At 37.6% G+C, this 23383-nt stretch overlaps 1 protein-coding gene across 6 annotated transcripts in view; it reads right to left on the bottom strand.

The window, feature by feature from the left end:
- The window catches only part of ClC-c (chloride channel protein 3), a 350410-nt gene that overhangs the window by 269283 nt on the left and 57744 nt on the right, over window positions 1–23383 (bottom strand). For all 6 annotated transcript variants that reach the window (XM_076213815.1, XM_076213817.1, XM_076213820.1 and 3 more), the window contains one exon: window positions 7155–7239. In XM_076213815.1, coding sequence (XP_076069930.1) covers window positions 7155–7239 — 85 coding nt within the window. The remainder of the gene's footprint in view (window positions 1–7154; window positions 7240–23383) is intronic.

Genomic DNA, 23383 nt, shown 5'->3' with positions numbered 1-23383 from the left:
AGGGAAAAAATAATGTAGAATCAATTATGTTACAAGTTGAAAGCAAACATATGAAGAGTAGAAATTTGTAGTGGTGTATGTGCCCCCCAAAACACAATCCTAGACAGAAAGTGATCATTCCAAATTATTAGAAGATACAAAATATGTATTAATATACTGAAAGACAGAGGAAATACAATAATCATGGGTGACTTTAATTCAAAAGAAATATGTTGGGAAGAAATGACAGTGAAGGGGGGAGAGGAACTCTGGTGCAATGTCCTGCTTGACTTGACCATTGAATACACAATGACCCAGTGGATTAGAGAAAATACTAGATATAGAGGTAGTGAAGAACCCTCAAAATTAGACTTAATACTTACGACAGAGCCTGAGATTGTCGATAAAATTGATTACAAAACTCTGATAGGCAAGAGTGACCATGTACTAATAGAATTGGAATTGAAAGAACAAATGGATCAAAGCAAAAACGATAAACATAGAATAGGAAAACTAATGTACAACAAAACAAATTTTGAGAAACTCAAAATATTCTTTTGTAACGCAAACTGGGAAAAATTCCTAAACGAAGAAACAGGGATGGAAGAAAAATGGAACATACTAAAAGAAATTTATAATGAGGGAGTGAATAAATGTGTACCACAACAAAAAATGGACAGAGCATACATAAAAAGCTGGTACATCAAAAGTTGTAGTGAAGCTAAGGATAATAGAGACAAAGCTTGGAAGAAATGGAAAAGACAAGAAAACAAGCAAATGGCAAATGTACATCAAACTAAGAAATGAGTATGTAAAAATATGCAGAGATGAAAAGAGAAACTATGAAAAAAAAGATAATAGATAAATGCAAGGAAGAACCCAAACTATTTGCAGGTATGTAAATGGAAAACTGAAGAACAAACAAGAATTAGAAAAACTGCACCAAGGTAGAAATGAATATACAGAACCAGAAATGGACTGAAATTATGATCAACCATTTCAAATCAGTATTCACAATAGAAAACTCACCTAACTGTGAGGAAATAGTTAGAGTTATCCCCCTCAATGAAAGAAATAATCGTAACACAAAAGGAAATCAGCGACCAAATTAAAACCCTTGATGTTAGAAAATCACATGGTCCGGACGGAATTGCAAATTGGATACTGAAAGAATGCATGGAAGAATTAACAGACACAATATACAATATAATTAAATTCTCACTTAAAGAAGGAAAAGTACCACAGGAATGGAAGAAGGTAAACATTGTACCAATATATAAGGGAGGAAACAAAGAAGACCCATCTAAAAACAGACCGGTCTCACTAACAAGTACAGTAGCAAAAATTTGTGAAGAAGTTGTCAAAAATAGATGGGTTAAGCATTTGGAAGAAAACACTACAGTAGAAGCCCGATTTAACGGATATCAATTTAGCGGAAGCTCAAATTAGTGAACTGCAAATAGCAATAATGAAAATGCTCAACTTAGCGGAAATGGTTCGCTAAGTTGACCATTTTCCCCCAGCTGGCCAGACGCGTGTCTACAGAAATAGCTCAATTTAGCGGGAACGGTCCACTAAGTTGAGCATTTTCCGTCAACTGGCCACATGCGTGTCTCAGAGTCCAATGTTACCAGATGTTACCAGATTGTGGTGGTGGAGTCAAGGAAAAATTTATAATTTAGTATTTTGGAGGTATATAAATATAAATATATATATATATATACAATAATATATAATTCAGTATATGTATAAGCATAATTGTAGCAGAAATATATTCAAGTAGAAATAGACGGTATAATAGGAAAACAAAATAATGAAACAGTAAGTTGATGGGAATATTCAAAATCAGTACGCGAGAGTAATCACCATGAAAAACACTTCTATAACAACGAACTACGTTTTCTGCAACATAACAATAACGCTCAGTATCCAAAAACCAACTGCCCAGTCCTATTAATCGCTAGAATTATGTACATCGAACCAAACACGAAGCTATGACTAATATTCCCCGAAATTCACAGACAGCTCATATCATTGTTACACGACACACACACACACACACACACACACACACAATTTGGGAGAAGAAGGAATAAAAAAAGTAGAAAATGAGAAGGACCTGGGAGTCATTGTTATGAATAATATGTCACCTGAGAAACATATAAATAAGATTTTTGGAGAAACTTATAATTTAATAAGAACAATCAAAGTGGCATTTACATACCTGGATGAAGAAATGGTGAGGAAAATCCTAATCACCCTGATAAGACCAAGATTGGAATATGCACCAACGATATGGTCACCAAGTACAAAAAAATGTATAAAAAAACTTGAAAGAATACAAAGAGCAATTACAAAACTGGCACCAACACTCTCAAAACTATCATATGAAGAGAGACTACAAAAACTTAAACTACAGACACTAGAGCAAAGAAGAGAGAGAGGAGATTTGATAGCTATTTACAGAATCATGAAAGGCATAGAAATTACTGATAGAGAGAATCTGATAAAATGGGATGACAGAAATACAAGAGGACACGGAAAGAAAATAAAAAAAGACAGCTATAGAAGAGATTTTAAAAAGAACAGCTTTCCTCACAGAGCAATAGACAGTTGGAACAAGTTAGATGAGAAAGTGGTGTGTGCAAAATCAATACATGAATTTAAAAATAGTTTAGATAAAATGAGATATGAAGACGGGACCCCACGAGCATAGCTCCCCTTCCCGTAAAATACAACTAGGTAAATACACGTTGCAACAAATTACTGCACGTTGCTGTTCGTTTGCAATTCATGATTGTGCTGCCTATAATTCACTTACAATAATATATATACAGGTAAACGTCGACTTACGATGGCCGCGACTTACGATTGTTCGACTTTACGATGACGACGACGATATGATAATTTAACCCCTTCCATACGGTGCCGCACACGTAGGCGTCATGAGGAGCAAGTGGATTCGCGACGCTGCCATATCGGCGTCTTGATTATATTTATTGTAGTCGCCCCTGTGTTTTACATTCTCTCAAATGTGCCTTGAATCCCATTCTCTGTGGTTTTCAAAATTCGCGGGTGAAAGAGAGAACGATCGATATAAGCGGTGACTATATTTTATGATGCGAGTATTATTACGTCACGTCGTACGGCTGGCATTGGCTGCTGCCCGCGAGATTTAAGTTCCGTACTGAAAATACATATTATAGTGTTTGAATATGGTAAAAAGGATAAAAATAATTAAATACACTACTGTACATGTTTAATAGGCTATATTCAGTATCTCTGGTGGTTAATATACAGGTAGGCTAGGTACAGTGACCACGGAACAGTGATACATAAATTGGGGATCGACTTACGATGAAATCGTCTTACGATGGCTCTATCGAAACCTAATGCCATCGTAAGTCGACGTTTACCTGTACTATATGTGTGTGTGTGTACACTAGGGAATTTTTAGGTACGTATCATTTTTACAATCCGCTCTGGCAACACTTGTTACACCAACACTCACTCGCTCAATTTAGCAGAAAATTCACTTTAGCGGACTGGACCTTGGCTGAATTAGTTTGTTAAATCGGGCTCCTACTGTATACTGAATCCAAACCAATTTGGGTTCAGACAAGGAAGATCATGTACAACAAACTTGATTTGCTTCTACTCAAGACTAATAGACATAATACAAGGGAGAGATGGGTGGGCAGACTGTGCCTTTCTGGACCTACAAAAGGCATTTGATAAGGTACCACATACAAAACTAATAAAGAAGATTGAGTCAATAGGTGGCATCAGAGGAAAATTATTGGAATGGATGAAAGACTTCCTAATTGGGAGGAAAATGAGAGTAGTAATTAGAGATAAATTCTCAAACTGGGAAGAAGTGATAAGCAGTGTCCCGCAGGGATTAGTACTGGCCCCAATCATGTTTGCCATATACATTAATGACATGGATGAAGGTGTAGAGTGTTATATGAATTTCTTTGCAGATGATGCTAAATACTAAAGAAGGTAAAAACGGAGGAAGATTGTGGAATTGGACTCAAAAGTGGGAAGTAAAATTCAATATAAAGAAATGTAGTATAATGGAATTTGGAAAGAGTAAAAACAGAATATCAAAAGATTACAAAATTGGTGAAGAGGTGAAAAAAGTAAACTTGAAGAAAGACCTTGGAGATATGATCAGCAAGGACATGACACTGGATAAGCATATTGATAAAATATTCAGAGAAACCTACAATTTATTGAGGTAAATTAAAGTGGCGTTTGCTTATTTGGACGAGGAAATGATAAAAAAATTCCAACTACACTAATAAGACCAAAACTTGAGTACGCAGCAGCACTATGGACACCCAGTACCAAAAAGAATATAAAAAATTTATTAAGAATACAAAGAGCAACAACAAAACTAGCACCAACTCTTTCCGAACTGACATATGGGCAAAGACTGTCCAAACTAGAATGACCAACTTTGGAACAAAGAAGGGAAAGAGGAGACTTGCTGACTATCTATAGAATAATGAAAGGAATGGAAGTCTTAGATAAGAATGACTTGTTAATATGGGATAATGGTAAAACAAGAGGACATGAAAAGAAATTAAAAAAGGATAGTTACAGAAGAGATCTGAAAAGGAACAGCTTCCCACACAGAGTGATAGATACTTGGAACAAATTAGACAACGAAACAGTGTGCACAAACACTACAAGATTTTATTAAAAAACTTGATGCTGAGAGATACAAAGACAGGTCACCATGAGCATAGCTCTCTTCCCGTATAATACAACTAGGTAAATACACTAATACAAAGCTGCAGAAATTCTACAACCATGCCTCGACACACTCAACACCTGGTTCACAACAAAGAGACTCAAAATAGCCCTAACCAAATCTACAACCACACTTCTCACCAACTGGACAACAGAACACAAATACATACCATGCCTCTATATCAAAAACACTCTTATACCACACACACACACACCTAAGATTCCTGGCATATGATACATCCATGTCATTCAAACAACACATCACAAACATAAAGGCTAAATGCATACCTAGACTTTATGCACTGAAATCCATCACAGGTACATTTGAAGAATATAATATATATATATATATATATATATATATATATATATATATATATATATATATATATACATACATATATATATATATTATATACATACTTTACTACTACTAAAAATACAATATACAAACAATGCATACTGTGTGAGCCCTGCATGGAACTCTAATCTCACTGAGACATACCCCAACACCCTTCAGACCATACAAAACAAAGCCCTAAAGACAATTACAGGCTGCACAAATACAACACCTATTGACCTATACATTATGAAACAATAATCTTCAAAGTCAAGGTCCACCTTGATATGAGAGGCACACAAACTCTTGCTGCAGCCTCCACAAACACAGCACACCCACTATGCTACATGGCAGAACACCCACACACGGCAAGAAACATCAAAACAACACCCAAGTACCTATATCACACATAAATGCTCTCTTTTCTTCCTTCACAACCACCAGACACCAGCCTCTGGAAACATATCCATAATCATATTACACACTGCTCCATCTACAAAATGAAAGGTGACACATTGCTGCATGCCAGACCCCTGATATCCATCCTTCTGAATCCGCTTTACCCCCACAAGGACATAGTCCACCTGGCCAGACTGCAATGTGGCCACCATCCAGCCCTTCTAAACTACCAGAAGAGGCTGCATAACCGCATTGCAGATAACTGTCCTGGATACAACATTTCACCCCATACTATACAACTCATTACAGATGACTGCATCACACACAAACACACATACCAACAAAGGATATGTGGGAAAACCTCATTTCAGCCATGGCATTCCTTAGAGAGATGGGACTGCTTGGCCAGACAGTCTAGTGAATAACAACAACTAAATTGAAAGGGAGAAGCAATTTTGAGTTTGGGAGTGTGGTGCAGGGAGTGTTGGTGGTGATGAGGGGGTGAGGGAGGAAAGTGGTTCTACTGGTAAGTGATGAAATAGGAAAGCATGTGGTAAAGAAAGTGTCTTCAAGGGTAATAAGTATAAAGGTGAAACTGGTATAGGATATGTGGGTTTTTGTGAAGGCATATAGACCTGATAGTGACAAAAATGAAGAGGAGAGGGAGGCTTTTTTGGACAGACTTAAATGAGTACTTAGAGAGTTTTAGGAGGAGTGTAAATGCCAGAGTTGGGGATGATCCAATAGATGGAGTAGTAGGGAAGTTTGGGGTGCCAGATATGAATTGTAGTGGTGAGATGATGTTAGAAATGTGTCTAGAAAGGGAGTTGATGATAGCAGTAATATCCTTTTCAATAGTCAAATATTTGTGCACACAATACGCACATTATAAAATATAAAGTTACAGCTGTTATACTCATTCTTTCACCCAGAATGTTTGTAATCACAGAAAATGTGATCAAGCCTGCTCCCAGAATACAGGGGCCACTCAGCTACAACTACAAAATAAATATAATCAGGAAGCTGATGCTGGCATCCTCATATACTCACTCACATGTTCCTCTTCCCCTTATACAGTGGAGCTATACATGTATGCCTCCAATCCATCATTACCCTTCCTTCCCTTTGATACATATATAATCTCACCAGCCAGTGCACTATGACAGGTATATGCATGTGTCCTGCAAGATGGATAACAAAGTTGCCCATTTTCAAAACCTATCAACCCCCTTACTTCCATGAGGAGGTGCAGCATTTAGGGGATGACACTCTTGTCTCTGGACTGGGCTCAAGATCTCTCTCCTTCAACTGTATTTTTTGCACCTTTTCACACATGGGGAGCTGACCAGCAACTGCCCTCATCTTCCTACCACTTTCAGCAGGTAACATAGAGACAGTCCTACACTGACACAATTCAGTCCAAATTTTCTTCCTAGGGAGATCTGTGGGAGGTTCTGAGGACTGCTGCCAGCCACCATGGGGCTGTGAGTTTTCGATTTAGTGAAACTTGAAACTTGAGGCAACAATTAATCTAACCAGCCATTCCACTATAAATACTCCATTTTTAAATCAAAGGCTACAAAAGGCTTATATACTTATGTGTGAGAATTTCTGTACAATACACTCTTCCCCATCCTCTTCATCCTGAAACTTGAACTTTAAAGTTTTCACTTACTCTGATGATTAGGATCCATGTTAGCTTCACTATTCATAAAATCATCTGATGAACTTGAGTGGGTCATCTGGCTTGTTCCTGTTGTCTGTAAAAATAAAAATATAAATGAAGTGTGAAGAGTCGACAAAATTGCTAGGACCAAGAATGCAATCAATACAATTATACATTTCCTTGCAAAACTCTACTAATCACCTCCTTCCAACCTGAATATTTTTCTCTGAGTACTACTCTCCTCTTTCTACCAATCAGGAAGACCTCCATCCATTTTAGTACATTCCCTTGTATCCCTCCTATATGTTCGTTTTTGTTTTTTTGTTTTTTTAATAATTTTTTATGTGGTACCTTGCCGAAAGCTTTTTGTAAGTGCAAGAAAGCAAAATCAGTCAATCCATCCCTTTCTTGCACTATAACTATTAGCCTTGAGTAAAAACATATTAAGTTTGTGGTACATGATCCTCCTTGTCTAAACCCAAATTGTCTTGGGTTTATTATATAATTTTCTTCCAGGTATTTTACCCATCTATTTTCGATAATTTTCTGACAAATTTTGGCTATAATGCTTGTTAGTGAGACCAGTCTATAGTTGGTTCTTCCTTGTTTCCTCCTTTACATATTGATACAATGTTAGCATTTTTCCAGTCTTTTGGTATTTTTCCTTCTTCAAGTGAGCAACTTATTATGTAATGTATTTTGTCCATTAGTTCTTCTTTGCATTCTTTTAGAAACCAATTTGCAATTCCATCCAGGCCATGCGATTTCCTGACATCAAGGTTTGATAAATAATCCATTATTTCTTTTTGTGTTATCATTATCTCACTCATGGGGGGGAGATCTCACTTCATTTCCTGCACCCCAATATTGTGCCTTCTCTCTAGTGAAAACAAAGTGATTATTCATGACTTCGGCCATTTCTAGATCTGTGTATTCAATATTTCTTTGGCGTAGTTTCACCATTTCCTGTTTATTTTTAAGTTTACCATTCATATATCTATAGAATAGTTCTGGGTTGCTCTTTGCATTTTTCTATATTGTATTTTTCATAGTTCCTTTTTTCCTCTCTTTGCACTTTTACATACTCATTTCTATAGTTTATATATACAACCACTCCTCGTTTAACGACAATTGGGACCAGCGCACCGTCGTTAACCGAATTGGTCGTTAAGCGAAAGTGTATACATATACGTACATGTACTGTATGTACAATGTCCAGCAATACATGTATCTTTATTTTCGTGTATTTCCCTCTTTTATACAGTACATTAAAGCTTTATTTACTGTTTATTTACGGTGGTTAGGTTCCCGAAATTACCGTATATGACCAAATCCGCGTATGCTGACATTCCATATTGAATACCGGGGTATTTTTTTAGTTTCCACCATGGGTGCACTATAGCAATAGAAAATTAATTATTAATTTTGTAAATCAAAATGTATCAACGTAATATGCAATTTTGTGGGCGGAAATGAAAGTAAAAAATACCATGCTACAAGAAAATATGCTAATGAACGAAGTCGGTAGCATAGGATTGGGACGCCATCTTGTCGTCTGTCAACGTCTCTCACGCCGACGACAACGAGGACGAGCCGGATGACATTTAATTTGCAGGTAATGATTTATCAAACACAGGTCAGGTTAGTTTAGGTTAGACGAATTCAACATCCTTTTATTTCTTCGACATCGGCATCTATCATAACAAACATGGTGTACCATTCGTCCGACATGACTTCGTTACTTATGAAATTTGTTTTAGCACCTTTTTCTTTATTTCCGCTCACAAAATTGCATATTACTTCGATACATTATAATTTACAAAATTAATAATTAATTTTCTATTGCTATATTGTGCCCATGGTCGAAACTAAAAATTTACCACTACCGGATATATACTGTACCCCAGGTAGTTTTTGCAGCTTGCAGGATGGTAATGTAGACTTAAGCTTCAGAACACTTTACCTCACAGGTAATATCCACCGTACAAGTTCATTTATAACATCATACAAATTTGCCTCAGCCAACTTAATTATCGTACACGACGTCGTAACTTCGGGAGATTTACATTAAAATGTCATAAAGCCCGTCGTAACTCTGCGTCGTCATTAACCGAGTAGGTCATTAAACGAGGAGTACCTGTATTTGCCATTTTCTAGGTTTTTTATTTTTTCTCCATCTTTTCCAAGCTCTTTCTCTTCTATCTTTTGCCTCACTGCATCATCTGTTGAACCAGCATTTAATGTACACTCTAGCTTCTGTTTTGGTATGTGCCTATTCACTCCTTCATTATAATTATCCATCAAGATCTCTTATTTCTCTTCCACTTTTGTCTCTTCCATGTAAATTTTTTTTCCCAATTTGCATTCTGAAGGAATTTCTTTAACTTTCCAAAGTCCATTTTGTTGTATATCAGTTTTCCTTTCCTATGCTTTTCATTTCTCTCCATGTATATTTCTTCCTTTAGTTCAGTCTCAATAAGTATATGGTCACTCTTCCCAAGCGGTGTCTAGTATTCAATTTTATCCACAATTTCCGGTTCTGTTGTAAATATTAAATGCAATCTCAACAGTTCCTCATTATTTCTGTATCTGGTGTTTTCACTGACCCACTGTATCATTACATATTCCATGGTCATGTCCAGTAATACATTACCCCCACAAGTCTTCACCTTTCACTGTCCATGGACAACTGTCGGAATTATTCGAATGACATCATCGTCATTGGCGATTCTATTCAGGTATTACAACGACGAAAGTCTATCAAGGATAAGTACCAGCTTAACCATTAGCTACAAGTGGGCTTGGTTCTTTGTAAAATCGAGATTAGGACGGCAGTTAGCGGTCAACCCAAATCCTGCAGGAGTTTGATTAACCCCAAGGTTGAAGAATCTTATAGTCTCAGTAGTATAGTTGGTAGAGCAATGACCTGCCATCACGCAAGTCTCAGGTTGGAGTCTGGGGACAACTGTCAGAATTATTTGATTGACATCGTTGTCATTGGCGATTCTATTCAGGTATTATGATGAAAGTCTATCAAGGATACATACCAGCTTAACCACTAGCTACAAGTGGGCTTGGTTTTTCGTAAAATTGAGATTAGGAAGGAAGTTAGCAGTCGACTCAAATCCTGCGGGAGTTAGATCAACCCCGAGGTTGAAAAATCATATAGTCTCGGTAGCATAGTTGGTAGAGCAACAACCTGTCATCGCGCAAGTCTCAGCTTCGATCGAGTCCAGGGACAACTGTCGGAGTTATTTGACTGACATCATCGTTATTGGCAATTCTATTAAGATATACAGTAGAAGCCTGATTTAACGGATATCAATTTAGCGGAAGCTCAAATTAGCGAACTGCAAATAGCAATAACGAAAATGCTCAACTTAGCGGAAATGGCCCGCTAAGTTGACCATTTTCCACTAGCTGGCCAGACGCTCACCTACGGAAAAAGCTCAATTTAGTGGGAACGGTCCGCTAAGTTGAGCATTTTCCGTCAACTGGCCACATGCGTGTCTCAGAGTCCAATGTTACCAATCTGTGGTGGTGGAGTCAAGGAAAAATTTATAATTTAATATTTTGGAGGTATATAAATATATATATATATACGTACTATAATATATATACAATAATATATAATTCAGTATATGTATAAAGTATAATTGTAGCAGAAATATACTCAAGTAGAAATAGACGGTATATTAGGAAAACAAAATAATGAAACTAAGTTAATGGGAAAATTCAAAATCAGTGAGAGTAATCACCACGAAAAACACTTCTATAACAACGAACTACGTTTTCTGCAACAACACAACAATAACACCATCCAGACTACTATAGTGAGAAAATGACCGAGAGAATTTAGCAAAAAAAAAAAGCTCAATATAGCAGAAAATTCCGCTACGTAGGGAGTCAAATACCGAACCAGAGTTAGCGGAAATAAGCTCAAGCTAGCAGAAAATTCCGCTAACTAGGGGGTCGAAAACGACCTCCAATTTAGTGGAAAATTCACTTTAGCGGACTGGACCTTGGCTGAATTAGTTTGTTAAATCGGGCTTCTACTGTATATATATATATATATATATATATATATATATATATATATATATATATATATATATATATATATACTGAATATACAGTAGACCCTTGTTAAGTCGGACTACATGGGGGGGAGGGTGTTTGACTATGCCGATTGTCTGACTTAACAGATGGCCTATAGCCCCTAGGCTAGCCTAACCCAGTAAACAAATAAAAGACTCAAATAGAATTACCTGTACAGATATCGGTTGTTATTACCTAGGCTATTTTGTTTTACCTTACCTTCATAATATGCAAACACTGTACAGTGGAACCCCGCCATTCGTCCACCTCTCTATTCCTACAACTCGTTATTCGTCCAACTTGTTCAAGGTAAAATTCAACTCGTCATTTGCACTTGCCCCGCAATTCGGACAGTGTCACCTTGTTACTGGTCGAGCCATATGATTGTTTCAGCTGTCTCGTGCTAGCTTCTGTAAACTACACATCATCCATGCAAGCTTTGTGAAACTTTGTGCTACTTTATTGCTTTTTTTATTTATTTTTATTAAAAATAGTGCAGCCATGGGTCTAAAAAAGATTAGTGATTCAACCAAGCCTAAAAGGAAAGCAGTGAGAACAACAATTGAATTGAAAAAAGAACTCATTGCAAAGTTTGAAAGTGGAACTCGTATCTCTGACCTGGCAACTCAGTATGGCATGGCGAAATCAACCATATCATCTATACTGAAAAATAAAGACATAATAAAGGAGGCTAATGTGGCAAAAGGAGTGACCGTTCTTGCTGTAACAGGTCACCTATAATTGAACAAGTGGAAAACTTTTGTTTGGATTAACAAAAAACAACTTGCTGGTGACAGCATTTCTGAAACAATAATTTGTGAAAAAGCAAAGTGGTTGCATGATGACCTTAAGCGAGACCGCTCTAGAACCATTACACAAAGTGATGAATATAAAGCAAGTAGGGGGTGGTTTGATCAATTTAAGAAACGAAGTGGCATTCACAGAGGCTGCCAGTGCAAACAAAGATGCTGCTGAGAAGTTTGTAGGGGAATCTAAAAACTTTGTAGAGAGTGAGGGATTTACTCCTCACCAAATTTTTAATTGTGACGAAACTGGCCTCTTCTGGAAGAAGATGCCTAAGAGGACCTACATCACAAAAGAGGAGAAATCATTGCCAGGACACAAGCCTATGAAAGACAGGCTTACACTCTTGTTGTGTGCTAATGCTAATGGGGACCTTTGCTTGTCTACCACTCGGAAAACCCATGAGTGTTCAAGAAAAATAATGTTATAAGAAGTAAACTCAGTATAATGTGGAGGGTTAATAGTAAGGCTTGGGTAACAAGGCAGTTCTTCACCGAGTGGATGTATGAAGTGTTTGCCCCGAGTGTGAAAAAATATCTAGATCAGAAAAATTTACCACTCAAGGCCATTCTGGTAATGGACAATGCTCCTGCTCACCCTCCAGGCTTGGAGGAAGATCTGGTGGGTGAATACAGCTTCATCCAAGTGAGGTTTTTGCCCCCTAATACCACTCCTCTAATCCAGCCCATGGATCAGCAGGTCATTTCAAACTTCAAAAAGCTTTACACAAAAGCACTTTTTCAAAGGTGCTTTGAAGTGACCTCTAACACAGAACTAACCCTCAGGGACTTTTGGAAGAACCATTTCAATATCCTTCATTGTTTTACAAAGGATTACAAAGGCAAAGCATGCCGACAGGAGACCTTTTGATCCATATCTAGGTCGGATGAAAAAAAAAAAAAAAAAAAAAAAAAAAAAAAAAAAAAAAAAAAAAAAAAAAAAAAAAAAAAAAAAAAAAAATAAAACTATAACAATGTAAATAACAATTAAAATACATAAATAAATGCATTGGTATAGTTGAATAACAAACAAACAGGTAAATAGTAAATGATAATAAATTGACATATAACTAATAATAAATGAAAATCAGACAGACAAATTATAACAAAACAAAAACAAATAATATAACATAAATTATAATCATTACAGCATCTTACTTAGGTATTTATCTAAATGATTCTTAAAGCTTCGAACTGAACTACATTGCACTACCTGTGCAGGAAGTTTATTCCATTCATTAACTACACGGTTGGCAAAGTTGTTTCTACCTACTTCCAAATTGAATCTATTTCCGGACAGTTTGAGACCATTGTTTCTTGTCTGATTCTCATTCAATGTGAAAATTTGGTCACTTTTGATGTTGTCAATTCCCTTTAAAATCTTAAAGACCTGTATCAAGTCACCTCTGAGTCTACGCTTTTTTAGGGAAAACAGATTCATGTGCTTAAGTCGATTTTCGTATGATTTATTTTTGATATTTGGAATCAGTTTTGTGGCTCGCCGTTGTACTTTTTCCAGTCTGTCAATGTCTTTAATGAGATTCGGTGACCATACGGAAACAGCATATTCCAAATGTGGACGAACTAACGATTTATATAGCTTGTTAATGAGTGATGGACTTTTGAAATCAAAAGATCGCGCAATCAATCCCAGAATCTTATTTGCTTTCTCAGAGGCTGAAATACACTGCTTGGATGATTTGAGGTCGTTACTGATAATTACGCCGAGATCTTTTTCACTATCCACTTTTGTTAACGAATTTCCAAATAACTTGTAATCGTACTTGCTGTTATTTTTACCTATGTGCATTACCTTGCATTTACTTGTGTTAAATTTCATTAGCCACTTTTCAGACCATTGCTGTAATTTATCTAAATCTTCTTGAATATCTAATTGGTTTGAGTGATCATTTGCCACTCCGCACAGTTTTGTATCATCAGCAAATTTGGAAACAGTAGATTTTAGTCCATGGTCTATATCATTTATATATACTATGAATAGAAGTGGCCCAAGAACGGAACCCTGAGGAACTCCACTTGCAACACTTTTCCATCCAGAAGTTTTTCCATTTAAAACAACTCTCTGTTTTCGACCTTTCAACCAATTACTAGTCCAACCTAATAGGCTACCACTTATTCCATGCAAAGCTAATTTAGTAAGTAGTCTTTCGTGTGGGACGGTATCAAAAGCTTTTGCAAAGTCTAGATATATTAAATCTATATTGTTTCTTTTGTCATAATTCGAGACAACTGTGTTGTAGAATTCGAGTAAGTTAGTCACGCAAGAACGTTTCCGTCTGAAACCATGTTGGCTATCATTTATCAAACGGTTACTTTCTAAATGATATTCGATAGCATCTCTGATGATAGTTTCCATTATTTTTCCTACGATCGAAGTCAAACTAATAGGCCTATAGTTATTTGGTTTCTTTTTGTCACCTTTTTTGAATATGGGAGTAACGTTAGCTAGCTTCCATTCTCTTGGGACATCTCCGGATATGATGGATTTCTTGAAAATAATTTCTAATGGAACAACAATCTCATTTTTCATTTCCTTTAAGATTCTTGGATGCCAACCGTCAGGCCCTGGTGTTTTATTAACTTTGAGTTTGTCTATACACCTTTTAATTGTTTCTTTTGTTATATTTACCGTAGTGAGTAAGTTTACCCCAGACTTTTCACAGGTTTCAGTTTGAAATTCACTTTGAGGTGTTTCGTTTACGAATACCGAGCTAAAATAATTGTTTAAGAGATTACACATTCCTTCATTTGAATATTCAAGTTGACCGTCAGCAGATAATAGTGGACCAATGTGATTCCTAACAACCTTTTTATCTCTAATGTAACTATAGAATTCTTTGGGATTCTCTTTGGATTTCTCAGCGATGTTCATTTCGTATTGTCGTTTTCTTTTTCTTATTGTCTTTTTTAAATCTCTCTGTATTGATACATAACTTTCATAGTCATTAGATGCACCCGAGCACTTATATTTCTTATAAGCCTGTCTCTTTTTAGCAATACTTTTTTCAGTTTCTTTGTCGAGCCACTTTGGGCGAGCCTGATTTGGGGGACGTCTGTCCTTAAAAGGAATGTAAGTTTGAATCATCTTAGTGAGCGTATTTTGAAATATTTCCCACATCTGATCTACAGGCCTTTCGTTTAATTTTTCCTCCCAATCTGTAAGCTGAAGCTCCTGACGTAGTTCTATGAACTGAGCTTTACTGAAATCGGGTATTTTAGAAGCACAAGTATCTATTCTAAAATTGTTTAGGAGTTTGAATCTGACTAAGTTGTGATCGCTATTTGCAACAGATTCACCGACTTCTACATCAGTTGCCATGCTTTCGCGGCTAGTGATCAATAAATCGAGTAAGTTTCCATATCTTGTGGGTTCTTTTACATGCTGAATTAAGTAATTGTTTGAGGATAATAGACAAAGCCTGGGGGGAAGTTTCTTTCAGGACACTGAACTCTGCCTGGAAGAATCTGTGGCAAGACTGTGTGGCAGCCAGAGACTTTGAGGGCTTTCATATGGAGCCTGTAGTGGTGGATGATATTGTGTCCCTGGGGAAGTCCATGGGATTGGATGTAGACAGTGATGTGGAGGAGTTGGTCGAAGACCATAGAAATGAGCTGAACACTGAAGAACTCCAAGAACTGCACAGGGAGCAGCAACAAGAAGTGGTTGAAGAACTTTCTTCAGAGGAGGAAAGTAGTAAGGGAAGCATTTCCACTGCAGAAATTAAAGAACTGTGTTATCACTGGGAGAAAACACAGAGAGTGGTGGAAAAATGGCATCCTAACACTGCTGTGGTCAACAGGAGCATCAATTTGTTCAATAACAATGTTATGGACCATTTTAGAAAAATTCTGAGAAATCGTCAAAGGCAGACAACATTGGACAGGTTTTTAAAGAAAGAATCCCAAGATTTTTTTTAGTGCAAAAAGACAGAAAAAAGAAAGAACACCAAAAAGAGAGAAAACACCTGAAGGGATGTTACCTGATGTTTATATGGAAGGTGACTTCCCTTCTAAACAGTAACATCAACATCCCTCCTCCTCCTCTACACCTTCCACTTATGCCATCAGCTCACCTCAGTACAGGTAAAGTCCAGTTAGATTTTTTTTTATTTCATGTACTGTACAGTACTGTATATTTATTGTTTTTCATAGTTTTAATGTATTCTATGCTTAAAATATTATTACAGTACTACCTCTCATTAACGGATGTTAATTAGCTGTGTTTGTGGTGTTTTCGGTGTTTTTGGTGTTGTTTAGTGCGTGCAATCACTATGCCACCCAAAAACCACTCCAAGTCAAAGGATCATTCACATCAACATACACCGTTACCCCCCTTTTATTCCATTACTGAGAGGTAGTGCATATATACATACATATACCAAGGCTTTTTCCCCCTTACAAGGGAGGTAGCCAAAAAAGGAAAAGGCATAAAATCATTCCCACCCATTCCATCCCTGAATACACTCCACACCCCTCCACCCTCCCTCTTATCTTGGCACCTCCTGGATGACGGGCCATCCCTGCACCTTGTCCACTGCCCTGCGTCAGAAGCAGTGCCACAAGACACAGCACATCCACAGCAAGGCCGCTTCATTAAATTGGCAACCCCCCATCTCTGTCCTCCCATGCATAAAAGGAGAAGACGGGGAGAAATCCCTTTGGGCTGCGTCAAATTTTGCTCACACATACTACCTCACCCCACATCCCCCCACCCATTCCACCTCATGCAATCACAACATCATCCATATACAATCATTCTCCATTCACCCCTATCTTCTGTCCTCTCCCATCCTTCCTCAACAGACATTCCCCTCTTCCCCAAAGCCCCCTTCACCCCATCCATCCATCTCATCCTAGAACGTCCCTTCATGTTCACTCCCTCCACATCTGCCTTCCATACCTCATTTAATAGTCTTTCTTCACTCATTCTTTCCATGTGTCCAAACCATCCTAATACTCTTTCATCAACCCTATCTCCCAGCTCCCTTTCCACCCCCGCTCTCCTCCTCACCTCCTCATTTCTCACTCTATCTAGCCTAGTAACCCCCATCATACTTCTCAGACACCTCATCTCAAACACATTCAAACTCCTTCTCTCTTCCCCTCTTATGTTCCATGTTTCTGCCCCATACAGTGCTGTTGGCACAATCACTCCTTCATATAGTCTCCTCTTAGCATCTATTCCCAAATGTCTATTCCTCATTACACTCTTTAATCCACCAAGGCATTTACTCGCTTCTCTCAATCTACATTCTACCTCCACCTTCACTCCACCTTTTCCTGCCACATTCCCACCCAAGTATCTAAAACTATCCACTTCCTCCAGTCGCTCTCCCTTAATGCTCACTTCCAGTCTACTGCCACTTTCACCCCTTGTACATCTCATCACCTTACTTTCATCCACATTTATCTTTAGCTTTCTTCTGTCACATACTCTCCCAAACTCTGTCACCAACTTCCTCAATCCCTCCTCTGATCCTACCACAAGCGCAGTGTTGTCCGCAAACAACAGCTGGCTCACCTCCCACTTTTCTCCATTTTCTTTAACCATCTCCAATCCCTGACCCACTACCCTTACATTTACCTCTCGCACTACCCCATCCATGTATAAGTTGAACAGCCAGGGCGACATAACGCATCCTTGACGAAGTCCCACCTTTACCTCAAACCACTCACTCTCTCCATTACTAATCCTGACACAAGCTCTACTACTCTCATAAAAACTCTTGACAGCTCCTAGAAGCTTTCCTCCTATCCCATATATCTGCATAACCTCCCACAGTGCCTTTCTGTCTACCCTATCATAAGCCTTTTCCAGATCCATAAAAGCCAAAAAAACATCCTTCCCCTTTCCTATAGCTTTCTCACATATTTGTCTTACCACAATGATCTGATCTACACAACCTCTACCCGTCCTAAATCCACACTGTTCCTCACCAATTACTCCCTCTCTTCCTCTTCTAATCCTCTCAATCAAGATCCTCCCATAAGCCTTCCCAACTACACTTAACAAGCTAATCCCTCTGAAACTACTACATTCACACTTGTCCCCTTTTCCCTTGTAAAGAGGAACTATACAAGTACTCCTCCAGTCCTCCGGCACTCTACCCTCTCTCCAGCAAACATTAAATAACCTCACCAGCCAGTCCACCATCACTGTACCTCGTTTTTTTCAGACATTCTGCATGGCATCCATCCAGACCAGGTGCCTTACCTGTTTTCATCATCCTAACAACTGCCTTCACTTCATCCTTCCTTATTTCTCCTCCATTTTCCTCATTCATCACTCTCATTTTCTTCGCATTTCCCACTGCAACTATCTTTCCCTCCCTATCCTCCTTCACATTTAGCAACTCCCTAAAATATTCTGCCCATCTTCCCCTTACTGCCTTCTCTTCCATTATCATCTCTCAATCTGCACCTTTTACCTTTTCTTCTCTACTTGATTCGCCTCCTCTTCCTCTCTTAATTTCTTTCCAAAACATTTTTATTACTTTCAAATTTTTCTGTCATACTCTTACCCCACTTCACATCTGCTCTCCTCTTTGCCTCCTTTACCTTGTGCTTTACTTCTCTTTTCTTTGTACCTCTCATATGACTCCCTCGTCCTATTTTGTAACCACTCTCAACTTACCTTCCACCAAAAAATTATCTGATATTCCCCCACCCTCTCCCCTTAGCACATGTACATCCTTAACTCTTCCTATCATAATCCTATTTACCACTACATAATCCATTAGTGCTCTATCTACCACTCTTCCCTCCACCACCCTCTCCCATGTGTACTTATGCTGGACTTTCTTCCGAAACACTGTATTTGCTATCATCAACTCTAGACACATTTCCACCATCAACTCTCCACTACAATTCTTTCCTGGAACTCCACATTTCCCAACCACTCCATCGATTGGACCATTTCCTACCCTAGCATTAAGGTCTCCCAGTATTATTACATTGATATTTCTTCCTAAATCCTCTATGCACTCATTTAAATCTATCCGAAAGGCCTCCCTTTCTTCTATACTCTTCTCACTGCCAGGCCCATATGCACTTACAAAGACCCACATCTCCTTTCCCAGTTTCACCTTCATCCACATTATCCTTGAGGAAACCTCCTTCCATTCCACTACACGTTTACCTATCTCTTCACTTACTAGAATAGCCACCCCTTCCCTCTCTCGCCCTCTCTTCACTCCCAAACTTTCACTCACCCTTCCCTTTCAACTTAGTTTCACTTAAAGCCAACACATCCATCTTTCTTCTCACATACTACCTATCTCTTCCCTTTTACTCTCATCTGTACCACATCCACGCATATTAAAAGATCCAAACCTTAGGGTGCTGGTCGGAAAACTCCCAGACCCTCTTATGCCTTTACTTTTTCTTTTAGGAATGTCCCCTGTGGGGCTACAAGGAGAAGGATGCCTAGTCCCAATCCCCGTCCCTTTCTTCTCGCCTCTTACAATCCAAGTGGAAATACTTGGTGGCAGTATTCTTTTCCCCCACCATAGGGAATTCCCCCACAGCAGAAAATGAATACTCAGAATGGTACAGGACAGCAGCAAGGGGTTGGGGGACAGCATAACGGAGGGACAGTCGTAGTATAAAAGTGTCATCATTTCTCTATGAACAGAGTTTTCCTCTATCATAGACAAAATGATGTGTGGCTCTGGTCCATAGGGGTACCCCATATAGACCCTAAAGTATCAACTACATGCTACTTTGCCATAATAACAAGCAGCCAATACCCCAGACAATGTGAGAGGTAGTACTGTACAATAAACAATAATCTGTGGGTCTGGAATGGATTAATCCAATTTACATTATATCTTATGGGAAAAAATGATTCGCCATTCGTACAAATCGCCATTTGAACAGCCTCCTGGAACGGATTGTGTATGAATAGTGAGGTTCCACTGTACACTGTAAATCAGATTTGTTTTGTTTTTGTTTTTATAAAAACCAAAACATGACGAAGGCTACTGTCAATTTGTAAGGTAGAGTGGCCATACAGCTGATCGCATAGCATAAACAAATAAACGAAAGACGTAAATGAAATGAATGGTTATCATTTCTTTGAGATTTTATTTATACAAGTATTTATTTATTTATGCATTAAGCATTAAATTCTTGCATTTACTGTATTTATTTATGCATTAAAGAACAAACGAAGAAATAGTGAAATTAAAAATAAACATTGCAAATTCGTACATTTTTTTTTTGTATCATACATAAAAGAATAATTAACCTCTTCCCTCCAGGGCACATCGCATGTCTGGCAGCATTGGCTGCCCAACGTGCAATGTCTCGAAATAATAATCGCATTATAAAAAATAAAGTCAGTGCTACATTGTCCGTTCTCTTTCACCCGTGTATTTTGATAACCATAGAAAACTGCTGAAGCCATTTTAGAGAGAATAAAAATTACATAGGTACAACTACAATAAATATAATCAAGATGGTGACTTCAGCATCAGCGAGTACCTACTTGCTCCTCATGCCGCCTACGTAGGCGGCACCATATGGAAGTGGTTAAGAACAATTAAAAAGAATTAAAGAACAATTCAAAAACAGTTTTTATACAAAACAATTACTCATCAGAAGAGTGAAGTCCACTCATTGATGGTTGAGGAGAGTCAGGAGACTGAAAGCTGGTTGATGTTTGAGGAGAGTCAGGAGACTGAAAGCTGGTTGATGTTTGAGGAGAGTCTGACTCTGCAGCTGTAACAACTGGCTTGAAAAAAGAATTAATTTTTAATTGCTTTCCTTCTCTGTGTTGCCTCTGAATGATCATATCCCTCAAAGATCTTAAATGTGGGTAATACTGGTTGCTTTCCTTGTCTGCAGTTAAATCAATGTACGCTATGATAGTGTCAAGGGCTCCTCGAACCACTGAAAGCTTGGGATTTCAAACAGCCGAATCATTTTCTTCATCATCTTCCTCTTGTACCGTGTCACCTTTAAGAACTTCTTTGGCTATTTCTTCATCTGTCACAACATGATGGCCAGGGTCACTTTCTGTTTCTTTTAGCCACTCTCTTAAGAAACGTGTTCCCCTGTTTTTTTAAGGAGACGATGAAAATATTTGGCTCAAAACTTTCAAAGTCGTACAGTTTGTTTCTTCATCCCATACCCTTCACAAACACTTTTCACAGTAGCTCCAGCTTCTAATTTACGAACAAGTTCAAATTTCTTGGTCACTGATAGAGTCACAAGCTTTTTGAGCATTGGCTGCACCTCTTCCAGGCATTCTGCAAGATAATATTGAAGAAAAATGGAGATGAGCACTTCAACAACTTGATATAGCCACAGCAAGCTTTGGAGTACTGCTAAAATTTAGAATGACCACATGCTATCTATTGAGTAAAAAACAAAATATTGGCGTAAAAAAAATGGCCACTTGTAAGCCTTTGAGTGCAAACATTTGTATTCTCGGTCACGGTCCACCTTATCCGATATCCGAGTTATCAGGGTCCAAGTTAACAAGGGCATACTGTATATGTATTTACCTAGTTGTATTTTACGGGAAGAGGAGCTATGCTCGTGGTGTCCCGTCTTCATATCTCATTTTATCTAAACTATTTTTAAATTCATGTATTGTTTTTGCACACACCACTTTCTCATCTAACATGTTCCAACTGTCTATTACTCTGTGAGGAAAGCTGTTCTTTTTCACATCTCTTCTGTAGCTGTCTTTCTTGATTTTCTTTACGTGTCCTCTTGTATTTCTATCATCCCATTTTATCAGATTCTCTCTATCAATAATTTCTATGCCTTTCATGATTCTGTAAATAGCTATCAAATCTCCTCTCTCTCTTTGCTCTAGTGTCTGTAGTTCAAGTTTTGCTAGTCTCTCTTCACATGATAGTTTTGAGAGTGTTGGTGCCAATTTTGTAATTGCTCTGTATTCTTTCAAGTTTTTTTATACATTTTTTTTTTGTACTTGGTGACCACATCGTTGCAGCATATTCCAATCTTGGTCTTATCAGAGTGATTAGAATTTTCTTCACCATTTCTTCATCCAGGTATGTAAATGCCACTTTAATTGTTCTTATTAAATTATAAGTTTCTCCAAAAATCTTATTTATAAGTTTCTCCAAAAATCTTATTTATATGTTTCTCAGGTGACATATTATTCATAACAATGACTCCCAGGTCCTTCTCATTTTCTACTTTTTTTTATTCCTTCTCCCAATTTATATGATCTTGTTATTCTGTTTTTGCTTTTTCCAAATTCCATTATACTACACTTTTTAGTGTTGAACTCCATCTCCCACTTCCTACTCCATTCCCATACTTTATTTAGATCACTCTGTAGTGACTCACAATCTTCTTTCATGTTCACTTTTTTAATAGTTTTGCATCATCTGCAAAGAAGCTCATATAACTTTCAATTTCTTCATCCATATCATTAATATATATAGCAAACATTATTGGGGCTAGAACTGTTCCTTGTGGAACACCGCTTATTATGTCATCCCATTTTGAGTGTTTGTCTCTTATCACTACTCTCATTTTTCTTTCTTGCAAAAAGTCTTCCATCCATTTAAGCAGTTTGCCCTGTATTCCTCCTTCAGTTTCTAATTTCTTAAGCAACTTCTTATGTGGTACTTTGTCAAAAGCTTTTTTTAGGTCTAGAAATGCATAATCAGCCTATCCATCTCTTTCTTATATTATATCTATTAGGCTTGAATAGAAACATATTAAATTAGTGACGCATGATCGTCCTCGTCTGAATCCAAATTGCCTTGGATTTAGCACGCTGGTTTTTTCTAAATATTTTACCCCTTTACTTTTGATAATTCTTTCACAAATGTTTGCTATTGTACTTGTTAGAGAGACTAGTCTATAGTTGGTAGGGTCTTCTTTATTACCTCCTTTATATATAGGTACTATATTTTCTTTTTTCCAATCTTCGGGAACTTTTCCTTCTTTCAAGGAACTATTTATTATGCTATGTATTTTGTCTGCCAGTTCATTTCTGCATTCTTTCAAAATCCAGTTTGCTATTTCATCTGGTCCATGCGATTTTCTAACATCAAGATTACTCAAGTGTTTCATTATTTCATTCTTTGTTACTTCTATTTCTTTCATAGGGGGGACTTTCTCTTTCCATTCAATCTCTTCTGGTTGTATATTCTCCCTTGTAAACACTGATTTAAAATGCTTGTTCATAATTTCCGCCATTTCTATTTCCTCTGTGTATTCAACTCCTTGTCTTAATTTCTCCAAGTCTTGTTTGTTTTTCAGTTTGTTGTTTACAAATCTGTAAAATAGTTTTGGTTGATCTTTACATTTTTCTATGACATCTTTTTC

This window comes from Oratosquilla oratoria, chromosome 32 (genome assembly GCF_046742065.1).
Source record: "Oratosquilla oratoria isolate Oo_2021 chromosome 32, ASM4674206v1, whole genome shotgun sequence".
NCBI lineage: Eukaryota > Metazoa > Arthropoda > Malacostraca > Stomatopoda > Squillidae > Oratosquilla > Oratosquilla oratoria.
This window is presented reverse-complemented; position numbering and strand designations above follow the sequence as displayed.